Raw genomic sequence first — 24,750 nt, 5'->3', positions numbered from 1 at the left:
AAATAAAAAATAATAGTAAATAAGTGTAAATTGTTAGAATTTTGCTGACATTTAGTGTTAACTATCTTTTAAGCAAAACATAAAAAACATTATTTACCCCGTTTGTATCTGTGAGGCGTTCCTTACATGTTTTCTGTGTGTTAACATCAGTAATTCTGGCTGTCGAATGTCTGACTTGACCTATACGGTCTATTAGACTTGACTCAATGTATTTTCCCCTGCACCCAGACATATGATTTCACTATCAGTCGAATATCAGCAAGATTCGAAAATCCTTTCTCGGGGACACCCCTAATATACATAGAAATAGAATAGTAGTAAAATAGCACTTGTGTGCATTAACAATATCATATTGACAATTAATTCCTAAACCCCCAATTTTTATTTATTTATTTTATGAAAACACTTGAAGTTCATTTACAAATAACATTGTAATTGTTCTTTTGAATAATGATAAATCTCCATTTATAGAATACTTTATTGAATACCGCATTATCACCAGTAAGATAAGTGATTACACAGCTATATTTGTTCACACGTAATGCAGAGAAAGCCAGAAAAGCCTATCCTAAAATCTGAGAGAATGTGCAACTCACCGTGGCGAGCTCGTCAAACTTGCCGAAGAGCTCGTTGAGGAGTTTAACGAGTTCCTGCGCTGTGCACTGCGACGCCAGACTCGTGAAGCCCACGATATCCGCAAACAGGATACTGGAGGGGGAAACACACAGAAAACCATTAGACACTTCCTAACACTCCACATGAGGAAAAACACAGACATGTATTTCTCTCTTAAGAATCTGCTGTTTGTTCATCAGGACTAAAAGAGATGTCTTTATATTTATACTCTATATGTGCAGTTTTATTTGAATCTGGGTCTCAGAGTTTTATTGATTGCTCATCTGATTAAGATTGCAGTGAATTGTTTAATGTAAGAAGTGTACTGTCAGGAGACATCAGCTCAGGTGTGTGTGAAGGTTCAGTCACAGAGGGTCTGTCCCGTAATACATGATCTAAACCGAGTCATTGTTGAGTTTCATTCAGTTGAGTGTTGATTAAGTTCAGTTTAATATCTGAGTAGATGTTGAAAATTTCATGAATTATGGTCTATACAATGAATGATTGTTTTAAGTATGAACTCTCTTAACTGTATGTTTTTTCTCAGAAAACAAACGTTAATATGAATAGATTTAAGTAAGTTAGTTAAGTAAGACTTAAGTAACTCCCCCTCGGTTTCACAGACAAGGCTTAAGCCTAAATGTAAGTTTGAGCTATTTCAACTGAAAGAAACTTGCACTGATTGATCTTAAAATATGTCAGTGCCTTTGTATTGTCTGAAGATGCACACCATTGATGTTTTTATCAAAGGCACTTTCTTAAACATTACTTAAATGTCCTAATTGAACTACGGTCTGATCTTGGCTTTTCTAAGCCATGTTTTGTGAAACCAGGCTTTTGTTTCTCAAGTAAATATATCTTGATATAATACGATCATGCCGAGGACGAGGACGAGGACGAGCAGAATCATTCAGTCAATCAAGATGCTGAGTGACAGATCATGTGATCGCTAAGGTGTTTAAGTGATTGTTAACCTGTTGCTGTGGTTGCTAGGGTGTTATGAATGCATCTGATCAGGGAGTGAAAAAGTTCAGTATTGATTAAACGGTTTGTTATCAGTCACACACACACACACACACACACACAACTCTCGCACACACATACACACACACTCTCACACTCTCACACTCTCTCACACACACACACACACACCCTCTCTCTCTCTCTCTCTCTCTCTCTCTCTCTCTCTCTCTCTCGCTCTCTCTCCCGGTGCATGCTGGGGGTTTTGGGTGCGTGTGAGGGTTCTCACGAGGGGAGGGTAGACGTGCATTTGGTTCAAACTTTTCTAAAACTTTTGTGTCATTTTCCTGATTAAACTTAATTTCGTAGTGATAAGAGTATTTTCAGGATCAGTTGGGAAACGGAATGGCATCTTTTACTCCACCTGTTTCCCTCCGCCATGGAATTAGGTGTGTGACGGCGACCGGTGTGAATGTGGAGGGAGTGTTACTAGCAGTTGGAAAGGAGATCGGCTATAAAAACATTTCATCTGCTTCGCTAATGAATAAAGCTGTGGTTGTGTTTGTAAAAGAAGAGAACCAAGTGAATCGTCTTATAAGCAGCGGAATAGTGGTAAGTGGAGATTGTATTACTGTTTTGCCGCTGGTTGCTCCGACTATTAAAGTCACAGTTTCAAATATGCTGCCTTTTATCCAGAGTCATGAAATAGAACGAGAGCTTTTGCGTTATGGTAAGTTAGCTAGCGCGATTAAAACTGTTCCTCTTGGATGTAAAAATGAAGCGCTGAAACACGTTATGTCGTTCAGAAGGCAGGTTTTCATGTTCCTAAATGAACAAGAGCTAGACGTGTCATTTAAAGTTTGGCATGAAGGAAGAGCGTACATGGTTTATGCAAATACTGGGAACATGAAGTGTTATGAGTACATGCCCACATAAAGTCCAAGTTCAAGCTGCGGTAGAAGACGCTAGACAAACTGATGAAGTTGATCTTGTGAATGATCCTGAAAACGTGCAGTCTGTAGATGTGGAAGAGAAAGAGCCTCAGGGAGCTGAGGAAGCTGTTGAATTAAATGAAGAAAATCACAACCAAATTGAGGAAAGTGTGATTGTGAATAATGAAATAATAGGAACGGTTGTAAACAATGTAAGGAGTGAATGCATCACTGGTGATGCAGAAATGAGAGATGAAGATGCACTTTCTGAGTTTTCAGACATTGGGTCACAAGTGATAGAAGACATGTATTCTTTAGAGGAAATTGATGATTTTCTTGAGACATCATTTGGTAGTAGAGGTAGAACAATTTTTTCCAGATGTGGACAAATTTATAACATCAGTGTTGTGGCTGCAAAAAAAAGTGAGCTATGAAGTTTTGGATAAAAAGAAAAGATTCTGACTGAAAAAGATGATAACGAAATTAAGGAGAAGTAAGGTGACTGTTTCAAAAAAAATGAAATTGAAAAATCACAAGTGGGTTTCTTTACTCTGTGCGTTTTCTTTTCAGTTTCTGTCTATTTCTTATTTCTCTATATGGATGTGTGGAGAGTGGGATCATTAAATATTAATGGAGGTAGGGACAAGAATAAATTAGCACAGATTTCAGAGTTTTTAAGAATAGAAAAGGTTAATGTTTGTTTTTTACAAGAAACGCATACAGACACTGATAATGAAGTGGAATGGGGATTATGGTGGAAAGGAAATTTTGCTTTGAGTCATGACACAAGAAATAGTGCTGGGGTAGCTATTGTATTTTCTGAAAGTGTGAATATTTTAAAGGTAGAAGAAATTGTTAAAGGAAGATTACTATTAACACAAATTGAGTATAAAGGAATAGAATTTGTATTTGTTAATGTTTACGCTCTTAATAATGGTCCAGAAAGGCTGGAATTTTTTATGGGATTACGAAATGTGATTGAAAAATATGATGATAATGCTTGTCTAATACTTGGAGGTGATTCGAATTGTACAATAGACTTCGTTGTTGATAGAAATGGAGAAGAGCCCCATAATAAGTCAATTGATGCATTAAAAAAAGTTATCAATGAATTCCAGTTAACAGATGTATGGAGAATGAGAATGGGGGAGTAAAGCAGTATACATGGTTAAGAGTGGTTGACAATAGAATTAGTGGAGCGAGACTGGATAGGTTTTATTTAAAAAAGACATGGAACAACATGGTGATGAATACTTTTATTAGACCTAATGGTTTTTCAGACCATCACATGGTTATATTAGATGTTAATTTGAAGAAGACACCCAGATCTAATTATTACTGGATTTTTAACATTAAGTTATTACAGGATGCCTCTTTTTGTGAAAAATTTAAATTGTTCTGGGATATTTGGAAATTGAAGAAAAATTCATTTGAAAGCCTAAGTCAATGGTGGGATGTGGGCAAGACAAATATAAAAATGTTTTGTCAAAACTATGCATTCCACTCTTCAAATATGTTGAAAGCAACAGTGAAAGCTTTACACAATGACAATGAGTTCGTTGAAAGACAGGTTGTAAATGATAATGAAGCTGTAAACTGTAATGGGTTAAATAAGAAAAGACAAGACCTGAGCTTTCTCCTACATGAGCAAGCAAAAGGAGCATTGATAAGATCAAGATACTCTTCCATAAAAGAAATGGATGCTCCAAGTACTTTCATTTTTAACCTAGAAAGAAAAAATATCCAACAAAAGATGATGTGCCATCTTCGTCGTTCGGATGGATCCATTACATCAAATCCTACAGAGATGAGGAGACTGGCTGGAGACTTTTATAGACAATTATACAGAGCTGAGAGTTGTGACATTGACTGTACTGAAGACTTGCTTAAAGAGTTACCTAAGCTGGGAGAAAAACTAAACCAGGCATTGTACAATTTAATCACATTTCAAAAGTTTACAGAGGCTATGCGGCAGCTGTCTAAAGGGAGATCGCCTGGAATTGATGGATTACCGGTGGAGTTTTATCAACAGTTCTGGGACTTAATAGGACCAGATTTATATGAAGTAATTTTAGAATGCATCAAAAATAATTCACTTCCAATAAGTTGTCGTCGAGCAGTTTTGTCATTGCTTCCAAAAAAAGGAGACCTCGGACTGCTAAGAAACTGGAGACCAGTATCTCTGTTGTGTCTGGACTATACGATTTTTTCGAAGTATTTAGCAAATAGACTAAAGCACTGTCTGGATTTGTTGATAAAAAATGACCAAACATATTGCATTCCTAAGAGGTCTATTATAGATAGCCTTTTCTTAGTATGAGATATAATTGATTTTAATCAGAAAAATAAGAATGATATAGGAGTGCTGTCATTAGATCAAGAAAAGGCATTTGATCGTGTTGCTCATGCATATCTATTTAAAGTGTTAAAGAGTTATGGATTTGGTGATGTTTTTATTTCTTATATTCAGTTGTTGTACTCTAATGTTGATGTGATGGTGAAAGTAGGGGGTGGTTTAAGTGCTCCAACACCGGTGACGAGGCATAAGACAAGGTTGCCCAATTTCTAGACAATTATATAGCCTAATTATTGAAACCTTATTATGTAGGTTGAGGAAGAATTTGAATGGAACTTTAATCCCTCATGGTAATAATGGTCATTCTAAAGTGGTTTTAGCAGCCTATGCAGATGACATTACGGTTTTTATTACAGGACAAGAAGACATTGAAATTTTAACAAAAACTATTGAATTATATGAAAAAGCCTCCTCTGCTAAGGTTAATTGGAAAAAAGTGAATGATTTGTGATTGGTAAATTAGAAAATTTTTAAAAACTTCCAGGAGGGTTGCAATGGAGAAGAGACGGACTAAGGATTTTAGGTGTTTTCTTTGGAAATGAACAATTTCAAATAAAAACTGGGAGGGCTTGATAGAAAAGGTCTCTGCCCGATTGTCGAAGTGGTGTTGGCTGTTACCACAATTGTCATATCGAGGAAGGGTTCTGGTAGTAAACAATCTGGCTGCTTCTGTTCTGTGGCATAGGACTGCTGTCATGGAGCCACCAGAGGAGTTGATCTCCAATATACAGAGGACAATAGTGAACCTTTTCTGGGATGGACAACATTGGTTGCGTGCTGCAGTATTATATCTACCAGTACAAGAGGGTGGCCAAGGACTTGTGGATGTGAGAAACAGAATCAGTGCTTTCAGGCTACAAGCTGCACAGAGATTTCTGTTTGATAAAGATGTGCTTTGGGGAAAAACTGCAAGTGTGATCATGAGGACAGTTGGTGGCTTTGGACTTGATAAGCAATTATTTTTAATGAAGCTTGAAGAGATTAACCTGTCTGAGCTCTCTGTTTTTTACAGAGCTATGTTGCAAACATGGAAAACTGTTATAAAAAAAGAACGGAGTATGGACTATCTGGAACTTTGGGCACCAGAGGAGCAACTTTTTTTAATCCACTGATTCAAACTAGACTGCTGTCTTTTTGTGACTATACGACAATGTTTATTAAGGAATGGAATCGTGAAGCTGGATCATTTATTGAATGAAGATGGATGGAAATCGATTGATGAACTTAAAGAAGCAACGGGCTTGAGATCTCCACGTCTAGTGTCAAAGCTAAAGGAAGAAATCCACAATGTACTACCAAGTGGATACAGAACATTTATAGCACAAAGACATGAGAATACACAAGACATGGGGAATAATGTGCAGTTTCCAGAACTGTAAATTTCTTTAGCAATAAAGGAGGATGAAGAAGAAGTGGTGGATGCCATTTTATCGTTCCAGAATCCTCAGTTTTATTCCTTTAAAAGCATATCAAAGAAAGAACTGTATAACGTCACAGTAAAAACCATCCATCAAGACTCTTTGAGGAAACAAAAAGTGTCCGAGTGGCCAGATTTGTTGAGCCCAGACTTCTTGATAAGAGACAGGTGGAGAGCCCTATATAAACCCCCTGGGAATTTTTCAGATAAGGTGTTTATTGGAGGAATACTGTCTGTGGCGCTCTAAAGGGGGGGGTAAACGATGACGATTCTCGGGGCCCATGACTAAGAGGGGGCCCAGAGAAACCCCCAATAAAGGGAAGTCGTGGCCTAATGGTTAGAGAGTCGGACTCCCAATCGAAAGGTTGTGAGTTTGAGTCCTGGGCCAGCAGGAATTGTGGGTGGGGGGAGTGCATGTACAGTTCTCTCTCCACCTTCAATACCACGACTTAGGTGCCCTTGAGCAAGGCATCGAACCCCCAACTGCTCCCCGGGCGCCGCAGCATAAATGATGCCCACTGCTCCGGGTGTGTGTTCACAGTGTGTGTGTGTGTGTGTGTGTTCACTGCTCTGTGTGTGTGCACTTCGGATGGGTTAAATGCAGAGCATAAATTCTGAGTATGGGTCACCATACTTGGCTGAATGTCACTTCACTATCACTTTTTTTCACTCCAATAAAATTGTGGTGCTAAAAAAAAATATTTGATAGTAAAAATTATTAACTTTAAATTATTCTATTTGATCAGCAGAATCAGACACAGTGGACTGCTGATTGGAAAGGCAATGTTTTGTTAAGCCATGGAACAAACCTTAGTGCAGGTGTTGCCATTCATTTTTTCTCCATCTAATAGTAGTCAGCCAGATATGGCCGAGGTTGTGCCCGGTCAGATTTTGAGAGCCGATATTGCTTTGGGTGATGCACATATTTCTTTTTTCAATGTGTATGCTCCAAATATTGGTCAAGAACGTATTGAATTTTATTACAATATTCTTGTCCTTGGTGGTGATTTTAATTGTTCTGTTAATCCAGATCTGGATAGAAATCATGATGAACCTCATCCACCTTCTGCTGAGAGCTTAAAGAAATTACTTAATGATCATAATTTAGTAGATTTATGTTTAAGTTATCTGAAAGGAACATGATGACTTGGACAGTCCTTTATCATTTGGAGAACTTTCTCAAGCTGTTCAGGAGATGTGTTCTGGGAAATCACCTGGGTTGGACAGTCTTTCAGAAGAGTTTTTCAAGTCTTTCTGGAACTTAATTGGAGAAGACCTATATGGTGTTTTTCTTGAATGTATTGAGCAAAGACCTCTTCCTTTGAGTTGTCGAAGAGCAATTTTAACCTTAATGCCAAAAAAGGGTGATCTTGGGTGTCTAAATCCGGTATCATTGATCTGTGCTGATTTTAAGATATTGTCAAAAGCACTGACTAATAGACTTAAAAATGTATGGCATCAGTCATTCATAAAGATCAAACATTTTGTGTTCCTAAAAGGTTGATTTTTGACAATCTCTTTTTGTTGAGAGATATCATTACTGTTGCTAAAATGCATCATTTGGCCACTGGTTTTCTTTCATTAGACCAAGAAAAGGCGTTCGACAGGGTGGACCATCAATATTTATTTAAGGCCCTGGAAGCTTTTGGTTTTGGTCCTTATTTTGTTTCTCTCATTAAGATATTATATAATGGAATTTACAGCATGTTAAGACTGAATGGTTACCTAGCTAGGTCTTTTTCTGTAAACAGGGGAATAAGGCAGGGGTGCCCTCTTTCAGGTCTCCTGTATGCAATGAGCAGATTCTCCTGTATCTATTGAACCTCTCCTAGTTTCACTTAGGAAGCAGCTGCATGGTGTTAATATTCCCATTTTCCCCAGTGTAGATCCAGCTAAAATTACAGCTTACGCAGATGACATAACAGTAGTTGTAAAAGACTCGGAGGATGTTTCAAGATTGATCTCTTCTTTAGATAGCTTTCGAAAAGCTTCATCTGCATGTATCAATTGGGGGAAATGTGTATCCTTGCTGTTGGTATATAATATCCAGTTACTTGCAGATTAAACCAAACAAAACTCAACTCTCGGTTTAAGACTCATGCTCTGAGTGTAATAATGCTATACAGAACAAGACCAGACATGATCATCCAAAGATCACAGGCAATGAGGAAAAGAAGACAGTTACAAACACAATAGAGCCAATGAGTAAGGTTTGGTTCAAATCTTATATTTTTATTTAATATTAATCAAAAAATACATACTGTATTTTTCTCAAAAACAAAAACTTTCATACAAAGAAAAATTTGTATTACTTTTTTTTTTTCCAGATTTTACGTAGTTCTATGTAACAATATATATATATATTTTTTTTATTTTATTTTTTTACTTTATTAAAGTAGAATTCTGACTAAAAGTAAAGATAAAAGTAAAACTTTTTAAGTAAATATTTGATTTAGTTCTCTTAATAATTAAAGGCAACTTTCAAAAGACTTCAATGTTTATTTTGATGTCTTTTTTAATAAGCATAATCTGTTTTGTTTAGTGCTGTCCATCAATTAAAAATAACTAATTAATCAGGATTAATCCCACCAACATTAAAACAATTTATTTGTATTGCAATGATTTCACATTAAATCTTCAAATTAATATAGAAACATCATAAAGACTGTGTGTGTGTGTGTGTGTGTGTGTGTGTGTGTGTGTGTGTGTGTGTGTGTGTGTGTGTATATATTTTTTTTTTAATGGCATCTTTTCCATGACTGAAGGCGAGTATCACTGATAACAATACTACTGATGTCTCTAGGAAATAATTTTTCCCTAATATTTAACTATTGACTACTCATTCAACATTACAGTATAATTGAGAGATATAAATTTGAACATTAAGTAAACTTTAAAAAATAACAGCTTCTAATTTATGTGAACTTTAAACAATTTTCACATAAATCCATTATAATAAATGTCATAACTAGCCCCGCCTCTGAATTAATGGTGTTAAATATTTTTAACGCAGTTAAACTTGAAAAATGAATCGCCTGTTAACGTGCTAATTCTGTCATCACTAGTTCTTTTATTTTCTGATTCTGTTATTTTCCTGTTTATTTCTGTGAAGGTTTTTTTCTATGTGAATGTTGTTGTTTTTTAAAACGGGTTTAAACTGGAAACCATGGTTTTCCATTAGATTTGTGTGATTAGACTTGTTTGACTGTGTACTGATAAATGAAATGAAAAATCTCTCCTGATCAAGATTCTCGCTCAGACAGCATCTGTGATCATTAGAGCCGCTGAAGCAGCTACTCCTCTCACAGGAAACCATCGCATTTACACAGACCCTAGAAATGGAGCGCATCAGTCCATGTTACCTGACGTGATCATGCCGCTGGATGTAGATCTTGTGGAAGATCCTCTCTGGAGGTTTCAGGAAGTCCTCCTTCATCTCCATGGCCACGTTTCTGGGCAGCAGACTCATCAGCAGACGCTCCTGCATCATCATCATCACCATCATCATCATCATCATCATCATCATCATCATTATCTCCATCATCATCAACATCACCATCATCATCATCATCATCATCATCACTATCATCATCATCACCATCATCATCATCATCATAATCATCACCATCATCACCATCATCATCATCATCACCATCATCACCATCATCATCATCATCTCCATCATCATCATCATCACCATCATCACCCCATCATCATCATCATCATCATCACCATCATCACCATCATAATCATCACAATCATCACCATCATCATCATCATCATCATCTCCATCATCATCTCCATCACCATCATCACCATCACCACCATCATCATCATCATCATCACCATCATCATCATCATCATCATCATCATCATCATCTCCATCATCATCTCCATCACCATCATCATCATCACCATCATCATCATCATCATCATCATCTCCATCATCATCATCACCATCATCTCCATCACATCATCATTACCATCATCACCATCATCATCATCATCATCATCATCATCTCCATCAGCATCATCACCATCACCATCATCATCATCATCATCATCATCATCATCACTATCATCATCTCCATCATCATCATCATCTGCATCACCATCACCATCATCTCCATCACCATCACCATCATCATCACCACCACCATCATCATCATCATCATCATCATCATCACCATCATCATCATCTCATCACCATCATCATCATCACCATCATCATCATCATCTCCATCATCATCTCCATCACCATCATCATCATCTCCATCACCATCATCATCATCTCCATCATCATCATCATCATCATCATCATCATCATCTCCATCACCATCATCATCATCATCATCACCTTCATCATCTCCATCATCATCATCATCATCTCCATCATCATCATCATCATCATCACCATCATCATCATCTCCATCACCATCATCATCACCATCATCATCATCATCATCATCACCATCATCACCATCATCATCATCATCACCATCACCATCATCATCATCATCATCATCATTATCATCACAAACCTTTCCCAAGAAATTTTATTAATTTGATACACTCTACAGTGATGTTCATGGGACCTGTTACCATAAATAAAATTATTGCATGATTGCTAGTTTACGAATTAAAATTTACTGATTTAATTATAGATAATATACTGAAAACAGTTCTGTTGAAATAATATTGTTGATCATTACATTAACTTAATATTGTCTGTAATTCAAATGTAAAATTCTGTGTTGATTGGTTTTAAATAAACAAACAAATAAATAAAAGTTAGTAACTTAATTAAATTGTCTTGGTAACTTTGTAAGTTGATCAGTGGATTTAAAGTTTTAAGCATGCTTTGCAGTAGGGTAGAACAAGGATAATAAATATTGAAATTAAGTGTTATTTGATGCAGTTTTAGTAAAGGGAAGGATCTGCTGTTGAACTCATCTATGTTTATCAGAACTAGATCAGATTCATTGGCTCCATTGTCATCACTCAGTTAAAACAACATACCTCTTGTAAGTAATGAACTGAAAATGTATTTATGCTAATTAAGTTTCTCTAACATGATTGGAATATTTCATTAGTTGTCGTAAATCTAAAAGATTGATGAACACTTTAGCATGTTTTGTTTAATGAAACAGTGTTTTTAGAGTGCAGTTCTATGTATTTACAGTGAGGTTTTGATAGTGTTTATTGTGTATCTTCTGAATGTGACCTGTTTCTCGTTCTCGTCCTCCATGCGCAGTTTCTCCTCGAGGCAGTCTCGAGCCTGCAGGAAGGATCTGCGCTGCGCTCTCTCCGTCAGGATCCGCACAAACAGACCCGACAGATTCACTCCGGTGAAGAGCAGCGTGTTCACAACCATCTGGAAAACACAAACACTACAGCTGAAGCCACACACTGAACACAATACATGCTCACAGGATACGCTTCTGAGTGACTGGCTCAGTATAAATGATGAGCATAGATCACTGCTGTCCGTACAGATATAGTACACTCTAAGAAAGGCTGGGTTAAAAACAACCCCAGCTACTGGTTAGGTTAAATGTTTGACCATGCTACTTGGTACATTTACATTTAGTCATTTAACAGATGCTTTTATCAGAAGTGACTTACAAATGATGATAATGGAAGCAATCAAAATGAACAAAAGAGCGATGACATACAAATGCTATAACAAGTCTCAGTTAGCTTAAACACAGTACACATAGCAAGGCTTGTGCAAAACTCATTCCAAGCAACACAACTCTTAATACATGGCTCAAAACAGGCTCAGTGCGGCCAAACACTACACACAACCCTAACTGAGATAACACACACCATCACTCGGAACACGTCGAGAGGAGAAACACCACACACGACCCTCACTGAGATAACACACCGTCACTCGGAAAACGTCGAGAGGAGAAACACCACACACACCCCTCACTGAGATAACACACACCGTCACTCGGAACACGTCGAGAGGAGAAACACCACACACAACCCTCACTGAGATAACACACACCATCACTCGGAACACACCGAGAGGAGAAACACCACACACGACCCTCACTGAGATAACACACACCGTCACTCGGAACACGTCGAGAGGAGAAACACCACACACGACCCTCACTGAGATAACACACACCGTCACTCGGAACACGTCGAGAGGAGAAACACCACACACGACCCTCACTGAGATAACACACACCGTCACTCGGAACACGTCGAGAGGAGAAACACCACACACGACCCTCACTGAGATAACACACACCGTCACTCGGAAGACGTCGAGAGGAGAAACACCACACACGACCCTCACTGAGATAACACACACCGTCACTCGGAACACGTCGAGAGGAGAAACACCACACACGACCCTCACTGAGATAACACACACCGTCACTCGGAACACGTCGAGAGGAGAAACACCACACACGACCCTCACTGAGATAACACACACCGTCACTCGGAACACGTCGAGAGGAGAAACACCACACACGACCCTCACCGAGATAATACACACCGTCACTCGGAACACACCGAGAGGAGAAACACCACACACGACCCTCACTGAGATAACACACACCGTCACTCGGAACACGTCGAGAGGAGAAACACCACACACGACCCTCGCCGAGATAACACACACCGTCACTCAGAACACGTCGAGAGGAGAAACACCACACACGACCCTCACCGAGATAACACTCACCATCACTCGGAACACGTCGAGAGGAGAAACACTACACACGCCCCTCGCTGAGAGAACACACACCGTCACTCGGAACACGTCGAGAGGAGAAACACCACACACGACCCTCACCGAGATAACACACACCGTCACTCGGAACACATCGAGAGGAGAAACACCACACACCGTCACATCATTTGAACACATCATCTTTACAGTTTGAACGAACTCAGTGACTTCATACAAAGTAATATTTTCTTCAAAGAAAGGAGTGACATTCTTTCACATGATTTATTTACATTTTTAGAACATAATTCTTTAAGGTAAATGAAAATTAGGAGTTTGCTTCAATAGTCTGTAGTAATTTACGGAATTACAGTAATGAGAAAAAAAGGTAGAAACTAAAAGTACATAACTGTAATTCGAACAAATAATTGAGGGGTTAATCCTGAAATTGCAGTCAGCAGTGTTTGAAATCTCTTCTGTTTTGAATGTGTGCTTCACAGTTTTGACAGCAGTGTGTTAGCATGTGAACAAAGTGCTGTAAATCCACGGTGTTGTGCAGGTTGTGGTTAAAGTCGTGGGATAAGTGTGTAGAGTTTTGAAAACTGTGTTCAAGCAATGAAAAACGAACTAGAGTTTGGTCACATGAACTGCTGCTGTGTGCTGTGACTGTAGTTAGAGTTTTACAGTATAATGATCTGTGACAACTAGCAAATGCAGAGAAAACACCTTAGGTACCCTAGCAACTACCAAAAGTACCCTAGCAACCTCATGGCAACACCCCAGAAACCACCCCAAGTACCCTAGCAACTGCATAGTAACCGCCCTAGCAACCTCTCCAAGTAAACAATCTGTTTGTTGCGTTGTCAAGGAAAAAACAGCAATATACTGTAAAATGTAAGAGTCAGATTTACAACCCGAATTCCGGAAAAGTTGGGACGTTTTTTAAATTTTAATAAAATGAAAACTAAAAGACTTCCAAATCACATGAGCTAATATTTTATTCACAATAGAACATAGATAACATAGCAAATGTTTAAACTGAGAAAGTTTACAATTTTATGCAGAAAATGAGCTCATTTCAATTTTGATTTCTGCTACAGGTCTCAAAATAGTTGGGACGGGGCATGTTTACCTTTTCTTTTCAAAACAGTTTGAAGAGGTCACGTGACCCGGAGCAAGATGGACGCTTGAGACTTCGCTCCTTGCTAAACCAAGGTTTAAAGTTCTTTTTCTCGCTTGGCAAACGTCACTTAATCAGTTATTTTCTATCTCAAGTATGCCTAAACCTCCTCGTGACAAAGATTTTCCTATATTTTCGTCGTCTGGCCCGTCCACCGGGAAAAAGAAAGCGACGACTCGACTGACCGCGTGCTCCACTGATGAAGATGAGCATGGTGAAATTGACACGGAGGCCACCTGCTCGACTACCATGGATCAGATTTTGATTGAAATCAAATCCGTGGCCTCCCGTGTTAATAACATGGATGAAGCTGTCGAAGCTCGTTTGAATACGAAAAACAGTGCTCTGGGTGATATTAAAACATCTATCACGTCAGTTGAGCTTTCTCTTTCCAATCTATCTAATCGAGCAACAGATTTGGAAAAACGAATGGATGAAGCCGAAACTCGGATCTCAAATACCGAGGATAGTCGCGACAATTGCGAAGCCCAAATATCAGCTATGCAAAAGATAGTGGATATGCTGCAGCTGAAGGTTGATGACCTGGAGAACCGCGGGCGTCGGAAGAATTTAAAGATCGTCAATCTCCCGGAGAAAGCGGAAGGCTCCACTTTACTCGCGGACTTTCTCCAAACTACCATTCCAACTTTAGTCGGCCTACCTGCTGACTTTCCTCCTCTGGAGATTGAACGCGCCCATCGCGCTCTGGTCCCGAGCCCGGACGCGAATAAGCCACCAAGAAGTATTCTTGTGCGATTTCTCCGGTACTCTCAGAAAGAAGCGGTTCTCAGGGCAGCTTTGAAGAAGCGCGACATCCTCTACAATGAATCCAGATTAAGGTTCTACTCTGACCTTTCGGCGGAGGTCCTGCGCAAACGTCGTGAGTTTGACTCCGTGGGGAAATTGATGGCCCGTCGGAATATGTATCGTGGCTTTGCCTACCCTACTCTTCATAACGGGCAAATTCGTCTTTTTGATACCCCCGAATCAGCCGCTGCCTTTTTGGAATCTCTTACTTGAGGTATTTTTGCTGCTACTCTCGTTTGTTAAGGAGGATTATTGACTTGATCTACAGCGAGTCACTTCATTACTTTCTAGTTTTTAAGACTAAAGGAGCCAACCTGTTTTTATTTACTCACTTTTTTGTATATTTATTTATTTATTTTTAAAGCCTACCTGATTTAAAGTAATTTGGAATAACTAGGAGGTTTGATTAATCTTAAGTATAGCTTCCCATTTATAACATAGTTTTTATTTTATTCCTAAGGGACTCTCCTTTCCTTTTCCTCGCAGTGTTTTTTTTTCTTTCTCTTTTTTTTTTTTATTCAGTCTCTTGGTTTGGCCGTTGTCTCTGGCGACTGAATTGTTATTGTGGTCACTAGTTTGAGTTTGGATTTGTACTGATTATTACGTTCGTTGACTTCATTATGGGGGGTTTTACTCTGTCGTTTGGGGACAGAGTGGGGGTGGGTACGTGCTGCAAGGTTTTCTTTGATGTTTTATGTGTTTGTTGTAAGCCAACTCTCTGTTGCCTTTTTTCGCCAAATAAAATCGCTTTATCTTCGCGATTAATTCACACCTTTCATGGCTGGTTCACTTAAACTTATCACTTGGAATGTTCAAGGGATTGGACATGTAATTAAAAGAAAAAAAATTCTAACTCATTTGAAAAAACAAAAACCTGATATAGTATTGCTTCAGGAAACAAAATTATCCGACGTAGAACACTCAAAGCTAGGGAAAGACTGGGTTGGTCAAGTCTACTTTTCTTCTTACTCACAGAACAAAAGAGGGGTAGCCATTCTTATTAATAAAAATCTACCTTTTATTTTAGAATATAAAGAATCAGATGCTGAAGGGAGATTTATTATGATCACAGGATCGATCCTCAAATGCCATGTAACAATTCTCAATCTCTATGCTCCAAATTCTGATTCGCCTAATTTTATAACACAGATGATTTTACTGTTCACTCATCATTGTAAAGGCTTAGGTTTTCTAGCTGGAGACTTTAATTGTATAATGAATGCCTCTCTGGACAAATCCTCATCTGCAAACGTATCAAACCCTAAATCATCTAAGGTGCTCAATAATTTATGTCCTGACTCCGGTTTGATAGACGTATGGCGTCAATTAAATCCTAAAGTGAGGGATTATACTTTTTTTTTCTCACCCCCACAATTCATATTCCAGGCTGGATTATTTCTTTCTCCCTAAACAATTTTTGCATGCAGTTCAGACTTGTCATATTGACTCTATTGTCCTATCAGATCATGCAGCAGTATGTTTGCAAATTGACCCCGCCTTCAGTATACCTAGATCTTCAAATTGGAGATTTAATACATCTCTTTTAAACAGTGATCATTTTTCATCTTTTGTTTCAGATAGTTTGTCTCAATTTTGGCTCGACAACAGAGATTCTCCTGTGTCTTCTGCCATAATTTGGGATGCAGCCAAAGCTACTCTACGCGGTCATCTTATTTCTTATACTTCCCACCTTAAAAGAGCCAAAGACAGTAATAGGAAAAATCTTGAAAAGGAGGTAACTAGATTGGAACAAATACACAAGCAATTCCTTACAGTTTCAAATTTAAAATTACTGGAGAATGCAAGAACTAAACTAAATATGGATCATACCTCCCATATTCAGAAGCTTCTTCTCTTTACTAAACAAAAATTTTATGAATTTGGCAATAAATCTAGCCGGTTACTGGCATACCAATTAAAGAATCAAAACAACGACAGGTCGATTAATATGATACGGAATATAAATGGTGTCACTTCTAGGAAGGACTTTTAAGGAATTCTATAAATCGCTATAATGTTCTGAATCAAAAGCGACAGACTCTGACATTGCTGCCTTTTTAAGTAATATCACATTACCGTTATGTTCTGAGGAGGACCGTTTTAACCTAAATGCTCCTTTTTCAGTAGAGGAGGTTTGGGCAGCAATTCAATCCATGCCAAATGGGAAGTGCCCCGGTCCAGATGGTTTCCCACTGGAATTTTTCAAAAAATTCTGGCCCAATATCCATCCGATTTTTATGCCTGCGATCAATGATATCTGGAAAGGTGAAATCCCCCCATCTTGGAGACAGGCTTCAATTAGTTTACTCCTAAAAAAAGATAAAAATCCTCTAGATTGTTCATCTTATAGGCCTATTAGTCTCCTTAATGTAGACTATAAGATAATGGCAAAAGTTCTGGCCTGCAGACTGGAATCAATTCTTCCTAAGGTTATAAATCCTGATCAAGCAGGCTTTGTGAAATCCAGGCATGGTTCGGATAATGTACGTCGTGCTCTTAATGCTATACATTATTTTAATACTCAGAAAAAGATATCAATGATATTATCTTTGGACGCCGAAAAGGCTTCTGACCGCGTGGAGTGGCCTTTTTTGTTTTTAGTTTTGGAAAAATTTGGATTAAGCTCTAATTTTATTAATGTTATTAAGCATCTTTACTCAGACTCTACTGCCTCCGTCAACACAAATGGTTTGATGTCCGAAGGTTTTTCAGTACGTAGAGGTTGCAGACAGGGATGCCCCTTATCGCCCTTATTGTTCACACTATTTATTGAACCTTTGGCAGAGTCTATCAGGACTCATCCTGAGATATCTGGAATTATAATTAACGGGAAAAAACACGTCATCTCTCTGTATGCAGATGACGTCCTTTTATATTTAGAAAATTTACAGACATCTACTCCTGCAGTTCTGACTTCCTTGGCTTTGTTCAGTACTGTGTCGGGATACAAAGTTAATATCGAAAAGTCTGTTTCTATGTCTTTTAATTACTTTAATAACCCTACAATACAATTTCCTTTTGAGATTTCTAAAAAAGGTTTTAAGTATCTTGGCATTCTCCTCACCCCTGATTTGAATAATTTATTTGAAGCAAATTACTCCCCTTTAGTTCAAAAAGTTAAAAAAGATTTAGAAAAGTGGACCCCTCTGCCAATTTCTCTTCTTGGGAGAGTTAACGTCATAAAAATGAACATACTTCCTCGACTTAACTATCTTTTTCAAAATCTCCCATGCTATTTAGCTACATCGTTTTTTAAAACTTTGAATTCTTACATATCTCGTTATATCTGGAATAATAAGCAGCAGAGAGTTGGTCTTTCTAAACTTTGTAAACCAAAGGACCTTGGGGGTCTCTCCTTACCCAATTTTCAGCTTTATTATTGGGCTGCTCAACTCAAAATGATAACAAGCTGGGTTATGAATAAGCAGGATGCTATGTGGATTGATTTTGAATCTTTATTTTGCCATCCAAGAAGATTCGATTTCCTGTGGTTTATTAATAATATAACTCAGATAAACTCTCTTAATGATAATGTGATTGTCTATAATACATTACTGGTTTGGAATGATGTGAAAAAACATTTGAATATCCCCCAAACTATATCCATACACTCCCCTCTGGCTTTGAACCCAGACATTCCCATTCAGATTAGGAGCATTGGATTGCTGGATTGGAGTTTTAAAGGCTTGTCTGACTTTTCAGGAATGTTTACCTCTGAAACTTTGAGATCATTTGAACAAATTAGAGAAGAGTTCGATATTCCCTCCGAAGACTTTTTCAAATATCTTCAAATTCGGCATTTTATAGAGTCTCTTTTAAAACAAAATAGATTCCGATTTAAATTATCAGAATTGGAAGAAACCATACTATCAGTTAAATCGTTCAAAGGACTTATTTCAAAATTTTATGCCTTATTAACTCATTCTGATTCTTCAGTGTATGATTCTTTGAAACCACTATGGGAACGGGACCTAGGAGTTCTGTTTAATTCTGAAAATTGGACCAAGATCTGCGATGGTATATTTCCAAAATGTACCTCAATTTCCATACATGAACAAAATTTCAAATTTTTCCACAGAATTTATTTTACACCTGTTCGACTGTATAAAATGTTCCCAGGTTGTTCCGACCTCTGTTTTAAATGCAAAGCTTGTAAGGGCACATTCTTTCATGTATTTTGGTCTTGTGTTCACATCCAACCATTTTGGAGAGGGGTCCACTCTGCAATCCAGGAGATAACAGGGAAACGGTTTATGTTATCCCCCTCACTTTTTTTGTTGAATGACATTCCTAAAGACCTTTTTGACTCGGACCTCAAATCTCTGTTTACTACCCTCATATTTCTGGCTAAGAAATGTATATTACTAAAATGGTCTACATCTCAGATCCCTACAATTTCCATGTGGATTTCTCAGCTGTCAACCTTTCTTCCTTTGGAGAAATTAACTTATGACCTCAACCACAAACAGGACAAATTCAGGAAACTTTGGGAACCTCTCCAATCCTTCCTACACAAAATTTGAAATTTTATTTTTTAGAGATTTTTGGCTTCTTCTGTTTTGATTTATTATGTTTTTTGTTAACAGATACACTTGTACATTTTATTTAACTTGCAGCACTTGGGGTTTGTTTGTTTGTCTGTTTGTTTGATTGTTTCTGTCTCGGTTGTTTGTATTATTTGAAAATCTCTAATAAAAAATAAAAAATAAAAAATAAAAAAAAACAGTTTGAAGACGTCTGGGCATTGAGGCTATGAGTTGCTGGAGTTTTGCTGTTGGAATTTGGTCCCATTCTTGCCTTATATAGATTTCCAGCTGCTGAAGAGTTTGTGGTCGTCTTTGACGTATTTTTCGTTTAATGATGCGCCAAATGTTCTCTATAGGTGAAAGATCTGGACTGCAGGCAGGCCAGGTTAGCACCCGGACTCTTCTACGACGAAGCCATGCTGTTGTTATAGCTGCAGTATGTGGTTTTGCATTGTCCTGCTGAAATAAACAAGGCCTTCCCTGAAATAGACGTTGTTTGGAGGGAAGCATATGTTGCTCTAAAACCTTTATATACCTTTCAGCATTCACAGAGCGTTCCAAAACATGCAAGCTGCCCATACCGTATGCACTTATGCACCCCCATACCATCAGAGATGCTGGCTTTTGAACTGAACGCTGATAACATGCTGGAAGGTCTCCCTCCTCTTTAGCCCGGAGGACACGGCGTCCGTGATTTCCAACAAGAATGTCAAATTTGGACTCGTCTGACGCATTCATGCCGATGAGTGATGCAGTGTCCTCTGAGAGCCCGAAGACCACGGGCATCCAATAAAGGTCTCTGGCTTTGTCCCTTACGCACAGAGATTTCTTCAGTTTCTTTGAATCTTTTGATGATGTTATGCACTGTAGATGATGAGATTTGCAAAGCCTTTGCAATTTGACGTTGAGGAACATTGTTTTTAAAGTTTTCCACAATTTTTTTACGCAGTCTTTCACAGATTGGAGAGCCTCTGCCCATCTTTACTTCTGAGAGACTCTGCTTCTCTTAGACAAAGCTTTTATAGCTAATCATGTTACAGACCTGATATCAATTAACTTAATTAATCACTAGATGTTCTCCCTGCTGAATCTTTTCAAAACTGCTTGCTTTTTTAGCCATTTGTTGCCCCTGTGCCAACTTTTTTGAGACCTGTAGCAGGCATTAAATTTTAAATGAGCTAATTAAGTGGATAAAAGTGTAAAATTTCTCAGTTTAAACATTTGCTACGTTATCTATGTTCTATTGTGAATAAAATATTGGCTCATGTGATTTGAAATTCCTTTAGTTTTCATTTTATTAAAATTTAAAAAACGTCCCAACTTTTCCGGAATTCGGGTTGTACTAAATGAAAAAAAAAGTTAATTTGACCGAAATATTTGTGAACATCCATAGAAAAAAATTTATGCAAAGTCATACACTAATAAGGAGAGTAAATACTGGACTCAACTGTATTACAGTTTTTTCCCATTGCTTGAACACATTTTGCAAAACTTCGCTCATTGTGCCAAAACTCTACACACAAGTAAACATGACACAACACTGGGAAATATACCATTCACATCTGTGTCAAATTGAAACTCTAATATCAAAAACTAACATTCCTTTGTCAAAATGTAACTCTGATGACAAAAGGACACATACTTGCATCATATGCATACACTTTCAGATCAGGGGGAACACACTAGTCTACTTTATATAAAACACTGCAGTCTTTGATTTTCACTGTTTATTCAGAAGGCATATTTCAGGAGGCACATTTTCAAACAACCAAAAAAGCAAATAGGCCTACTCAATATTGTACATTGTAGCACTGTACATTGCAGTAACATGAATTCAGATGAAGTAAAAAAAAATAAAAAATAATAATATAAAAAACACTATACTGTAAACACAGAAAATCATGGCAATTGTGCATTCGTGGGCTCATGGACCCCGCCGTCTGTTGGCCTCATCGACATCGCAAGCAATGTCTTCTCCCGCTAGGCACAGGGGAAAATATCCCCTTGCATGTCGAAAGCATCCATTGCTGTCAGCTGAATGTCGTCACAGGTCTGTTCCATTGCCTGCAGAAGAGACATGCGGGCGTGTGGGTGACTCTCTGCCCAGCTTCCCTCACAGTCAGGCCATGGTTGATGACATGGTCCACCAAAGTTGCTCTTATATCATCAGAAATAGGAGTCCGTGCATGACCTCTTCGACCTCCTCTTCCTCTTCCTCTTCCTCTTCCTCTTCCTCTCCCTCCATTCATGCTTGCAAAGTTCTTGAAATGGCTAAACTGAGGGCTTTTTGTAGCTGGCTGATTGGTGTTCAGTTTTGCAAGTAAGTGCCTTCAGTTGTGTATTTGAGTGGTAGCAGTTACCCGATGTGTATTGTATTTTGGATACATGTGTTTTCCAAACGGCACTCTGAGATTTCATTTTTGAATGAAGTGTCTTATGTATGAAATAGAGTGTAGTATGCAGGACCAAATGTGTTGCATAAAGAAGTAAGTGTGCAGAATTGCATCTAGAGTGCAAAGCAGCGCTTTTGTTTAAGGTAAATCAAAAGCTTCAAGTTGTGTTACTTTAGTCTAAGCATGGGTCTATAGTGTTCAAGCAAGGGGCAAAAACTGTAATGTGTGTTTGTACAAGAGAGATCTGTTAGTTTAATGTAGTTTTGTGGTTCACAATTGTGCTGGAGAGTAGAGCCTGTGCTTCAATGATGAGCCACAAACACTGATCTTCTGCTGCTTTATTTAAAGACAGTGAATGTGGAGTCGCTGATACAGTAATGATCTCTGTGTTAAATACTTCAACACATGCATGTGTGCTATAGCTGACAATGAACTTGTTACAGGTACCGGCTGGCACCACATAAACAGCTTATATGCTCTCTCTGGAAACAGGAGAAATAAATGAGACCAGGCAAACTCTGCGTCCGTTTTTCGTCTCGCTCAGCAGAAAGAGGAAAATCGCAAAGCGGCAAAACTGATGTAAAGCCCAGTGGAGCACAATAAATGCCACACTACCCCCTGCTGGCGAACTCCACAATTACTCCTTGCCTCTATATAAAATGTTTTAGTCCAAGGATGGTGGAACCCGGTAAATTACCTCTGCACAAATATTCCAAAAACATTCAATTTAAAATTTCAGAAACTACCACAAATGTGATAACACTTTAGTGGGCATCACACGCTCCCTGACAGAAAAGAATGGCTCCCGACATTTCCAAAAATCTTTATCTCAAAACAGTTTAACTATTTTTCAATTTTTAACCTTGATTCTCAAACCTCTATTCAACAAACAAGCATAGTAGGTGGAATGTATGTGGCTGGTGCTTGGTAAGGGTATGGCATGTATGCTGTCTGGGAGTAAAGGAGTGGGTGTGAATATGGCATACAAAGAGGCGGGATGTATGGAAAGATTGAGGGTGCATGTGTAGTGTGATGTGATGCTTCTATGACAGGTATATAGGGTGCTGTGTATCCAGGCACTGAGTTAACTGTGGCGTCCGTCTGGACTGATGGCTCACCTAATGACTCATATGTGAGAAAACGACGTGGCCTTTTCTCACGAGCTGACCTTCTGAAGTCTGACTGAGTGTGATCTACAGGAGGAGTCAAAGGTTGAGCTTCTTGAGTTGAGAGTCTTGGTGCCCATTGTTTTCCTCCCCTTCCACAGGTACAGTGAGTAAAGGTTGGTTTTCACCAGTAGGATCTGGTAAGTGTTCAGGTACAGTATTATTTTCTCTCCTTACAGGTGCTGGTTCTGACCACCGAATCTCTGGATACCTGGTGAGTTGCTCCTGGTAAGTAACAGGTCTTTCCTCTATCCTTTCAGTCGGTCTCCTTAACCAGTATCCCGAGCCAGAATCATTATCTGAATCATTTTCACTGTCATCACTGGTGTCTGCTCGTCTTTGGGTGTCTGTCATTCTCTCTTGGTTTTGTCTGTTATGTGTTTTCTTCTCAGGAATAGATCTGGTGTCAGATGGAGTGACATCGACAGGTAAGTCATTCACCAGCAAAAGGAGATTACGGTGCAGTGTTCTGCTTTTCTGTTTGTCTCCAGTTTCAGGGCAGACAACGTACACTGGGATCTCAGTGAGTCGACGTTTGACTATGTAAACAGTCTTCTCCCAGTATGCCCTTAATTTTCCCGGCCCTCCACGTTCACTGAGGTTCCGGACCAGAACTCTGTCCCCTGGTTGCAGTACAACCCCCCTTGCTTTCTTGTCATACGTCACTTTTCCCCTTGCACTGGACTTTTTGCTATTCTCACCAGCAATGCGGTAGGCTTCTGACATCTTTTTAGCCCATTTTTCTGCAAATCCTGTAGGTGAATATGATTCCCTTTCTCCAACCAATCCAAACAGCAAGTCGACTGGGAGATGTGGGTGACGTCCGTAGAGGAGGAAAAACTGTGAGTAGCCGGTTGACTCATGTCTGGTGCAATTGTATGCATGTATAACATGCGGGAGATGATCCTTCCATCGTAGTTTCTCACTATCAGTCAATGTTCTTAACATCTGGAGAATGGTGCGGTTCAGGCGCTCCACTGGGTTGCCTTGTGGGTGATAGGGTGACGTCCGCAAGTGGCCAACCCCTGACAACCGCTGTAATGATTGGAACAGTTTGTTCTCAAATTCACGACCCTGGTCATGATGTAGTTTGGATGGATATCCAAACCGGGGTATGAAATCATTGAAGATGCGCTCAGCAGCTGTTTTCCCACTCTTGTTCTTCGTGGGATATGCCTGGGCAAATCTAGTGAAATGATCAAGCACTACTAGAATATATTCATATCCCCCACAGCTGGTTTCCAGATGCAAATAGTCAATACACACAAGCTCTAAAGGGAAGTTAGATGTGATGCTGCCCATAGGGGCTCTCGTGTGTGTCGTGGGTTTCTTAGACCTGATACAGGGACATTTTTGGGTGACATAGTCTTCAATTCTTTAGCCATAAAGGGCAAGTAAAATCGTTCCCAAGCAAGATGGAGCACTCTTTCTGTGCCTACATGACCCATCTCATTGTGTAGGTACTTCAGAGCAATCGGCCTGTATTTCAGAGGGAGGACTAACTGCTTTACCTGGATCGTCCTTCTGTAAAGGAGGCCATCTTCAAGCTGCAACTTACTCCAATCATGCAGCAGCTTTCTGGTGGCTCCACTTACAGTTCGGCGTATGTCATCTGTCAGTTTTGTGTTTGACTCCTTTAACTCAATAATCTTGCCTATGGCTTGATCCTCTCTTTGAGCCTTAACAAGATCATCATGGCTGATA

At 38.8% G+C, this 24,750-nt stretch overlaps 1 protein-coding gene across 3 annotated transcripts in view; it reads right to left on the bottom strand.

Annotated features, from left to right (window-relative positions):
- The window catches only part of LOC132096917 (adenylate cyclase type 1-like), a 63,531-nt gene that overhangs the window by 21,093 nt on the left and 17,688 nt on the right, over window positions 1-24,750 (bottom strand). For all 3 annotated transcript variants that reach the window (XM_059502605.1, XM_059502606.1, XM_059502607.1), the window contains exons 2-4: window positions 11,505-11,654; window positions 9,643-9,761; window positions 597-708 (exon numbers count right to left, since the gene is read on the bottom strand). In XM_059502605.1, coding sequence (XP_059358588.1) covers window positions 597-708; window positions 9,643-9,761; window positions 11,505-11,654 — 381 coding nt within the window. The remainder of the gene's footprint in view (window positions 1-596; window positions 709-9,642; window positions 9,762-11,504; window positions 11,655-24,750) is intronic.

Source organism: Carassius carassius, chromosome 20 (assembly GCF_963082965.1).
Source record: "Carassius carassius chromosome 20, fCarCar2.1, whole genome shotgun sequence".
NCBI classification, from domain to species: Eukaryota; Metazoa; Chordata; class Actinopteri; order Cypriniformes; family Cyprinidae; genus Carassius; species Carassius carassius.
The sequence above is the reverse complement of the archived record's forward strand: the minus strand, read 5'-3'. Positions and strand labels throughout refer to the sequence as shown.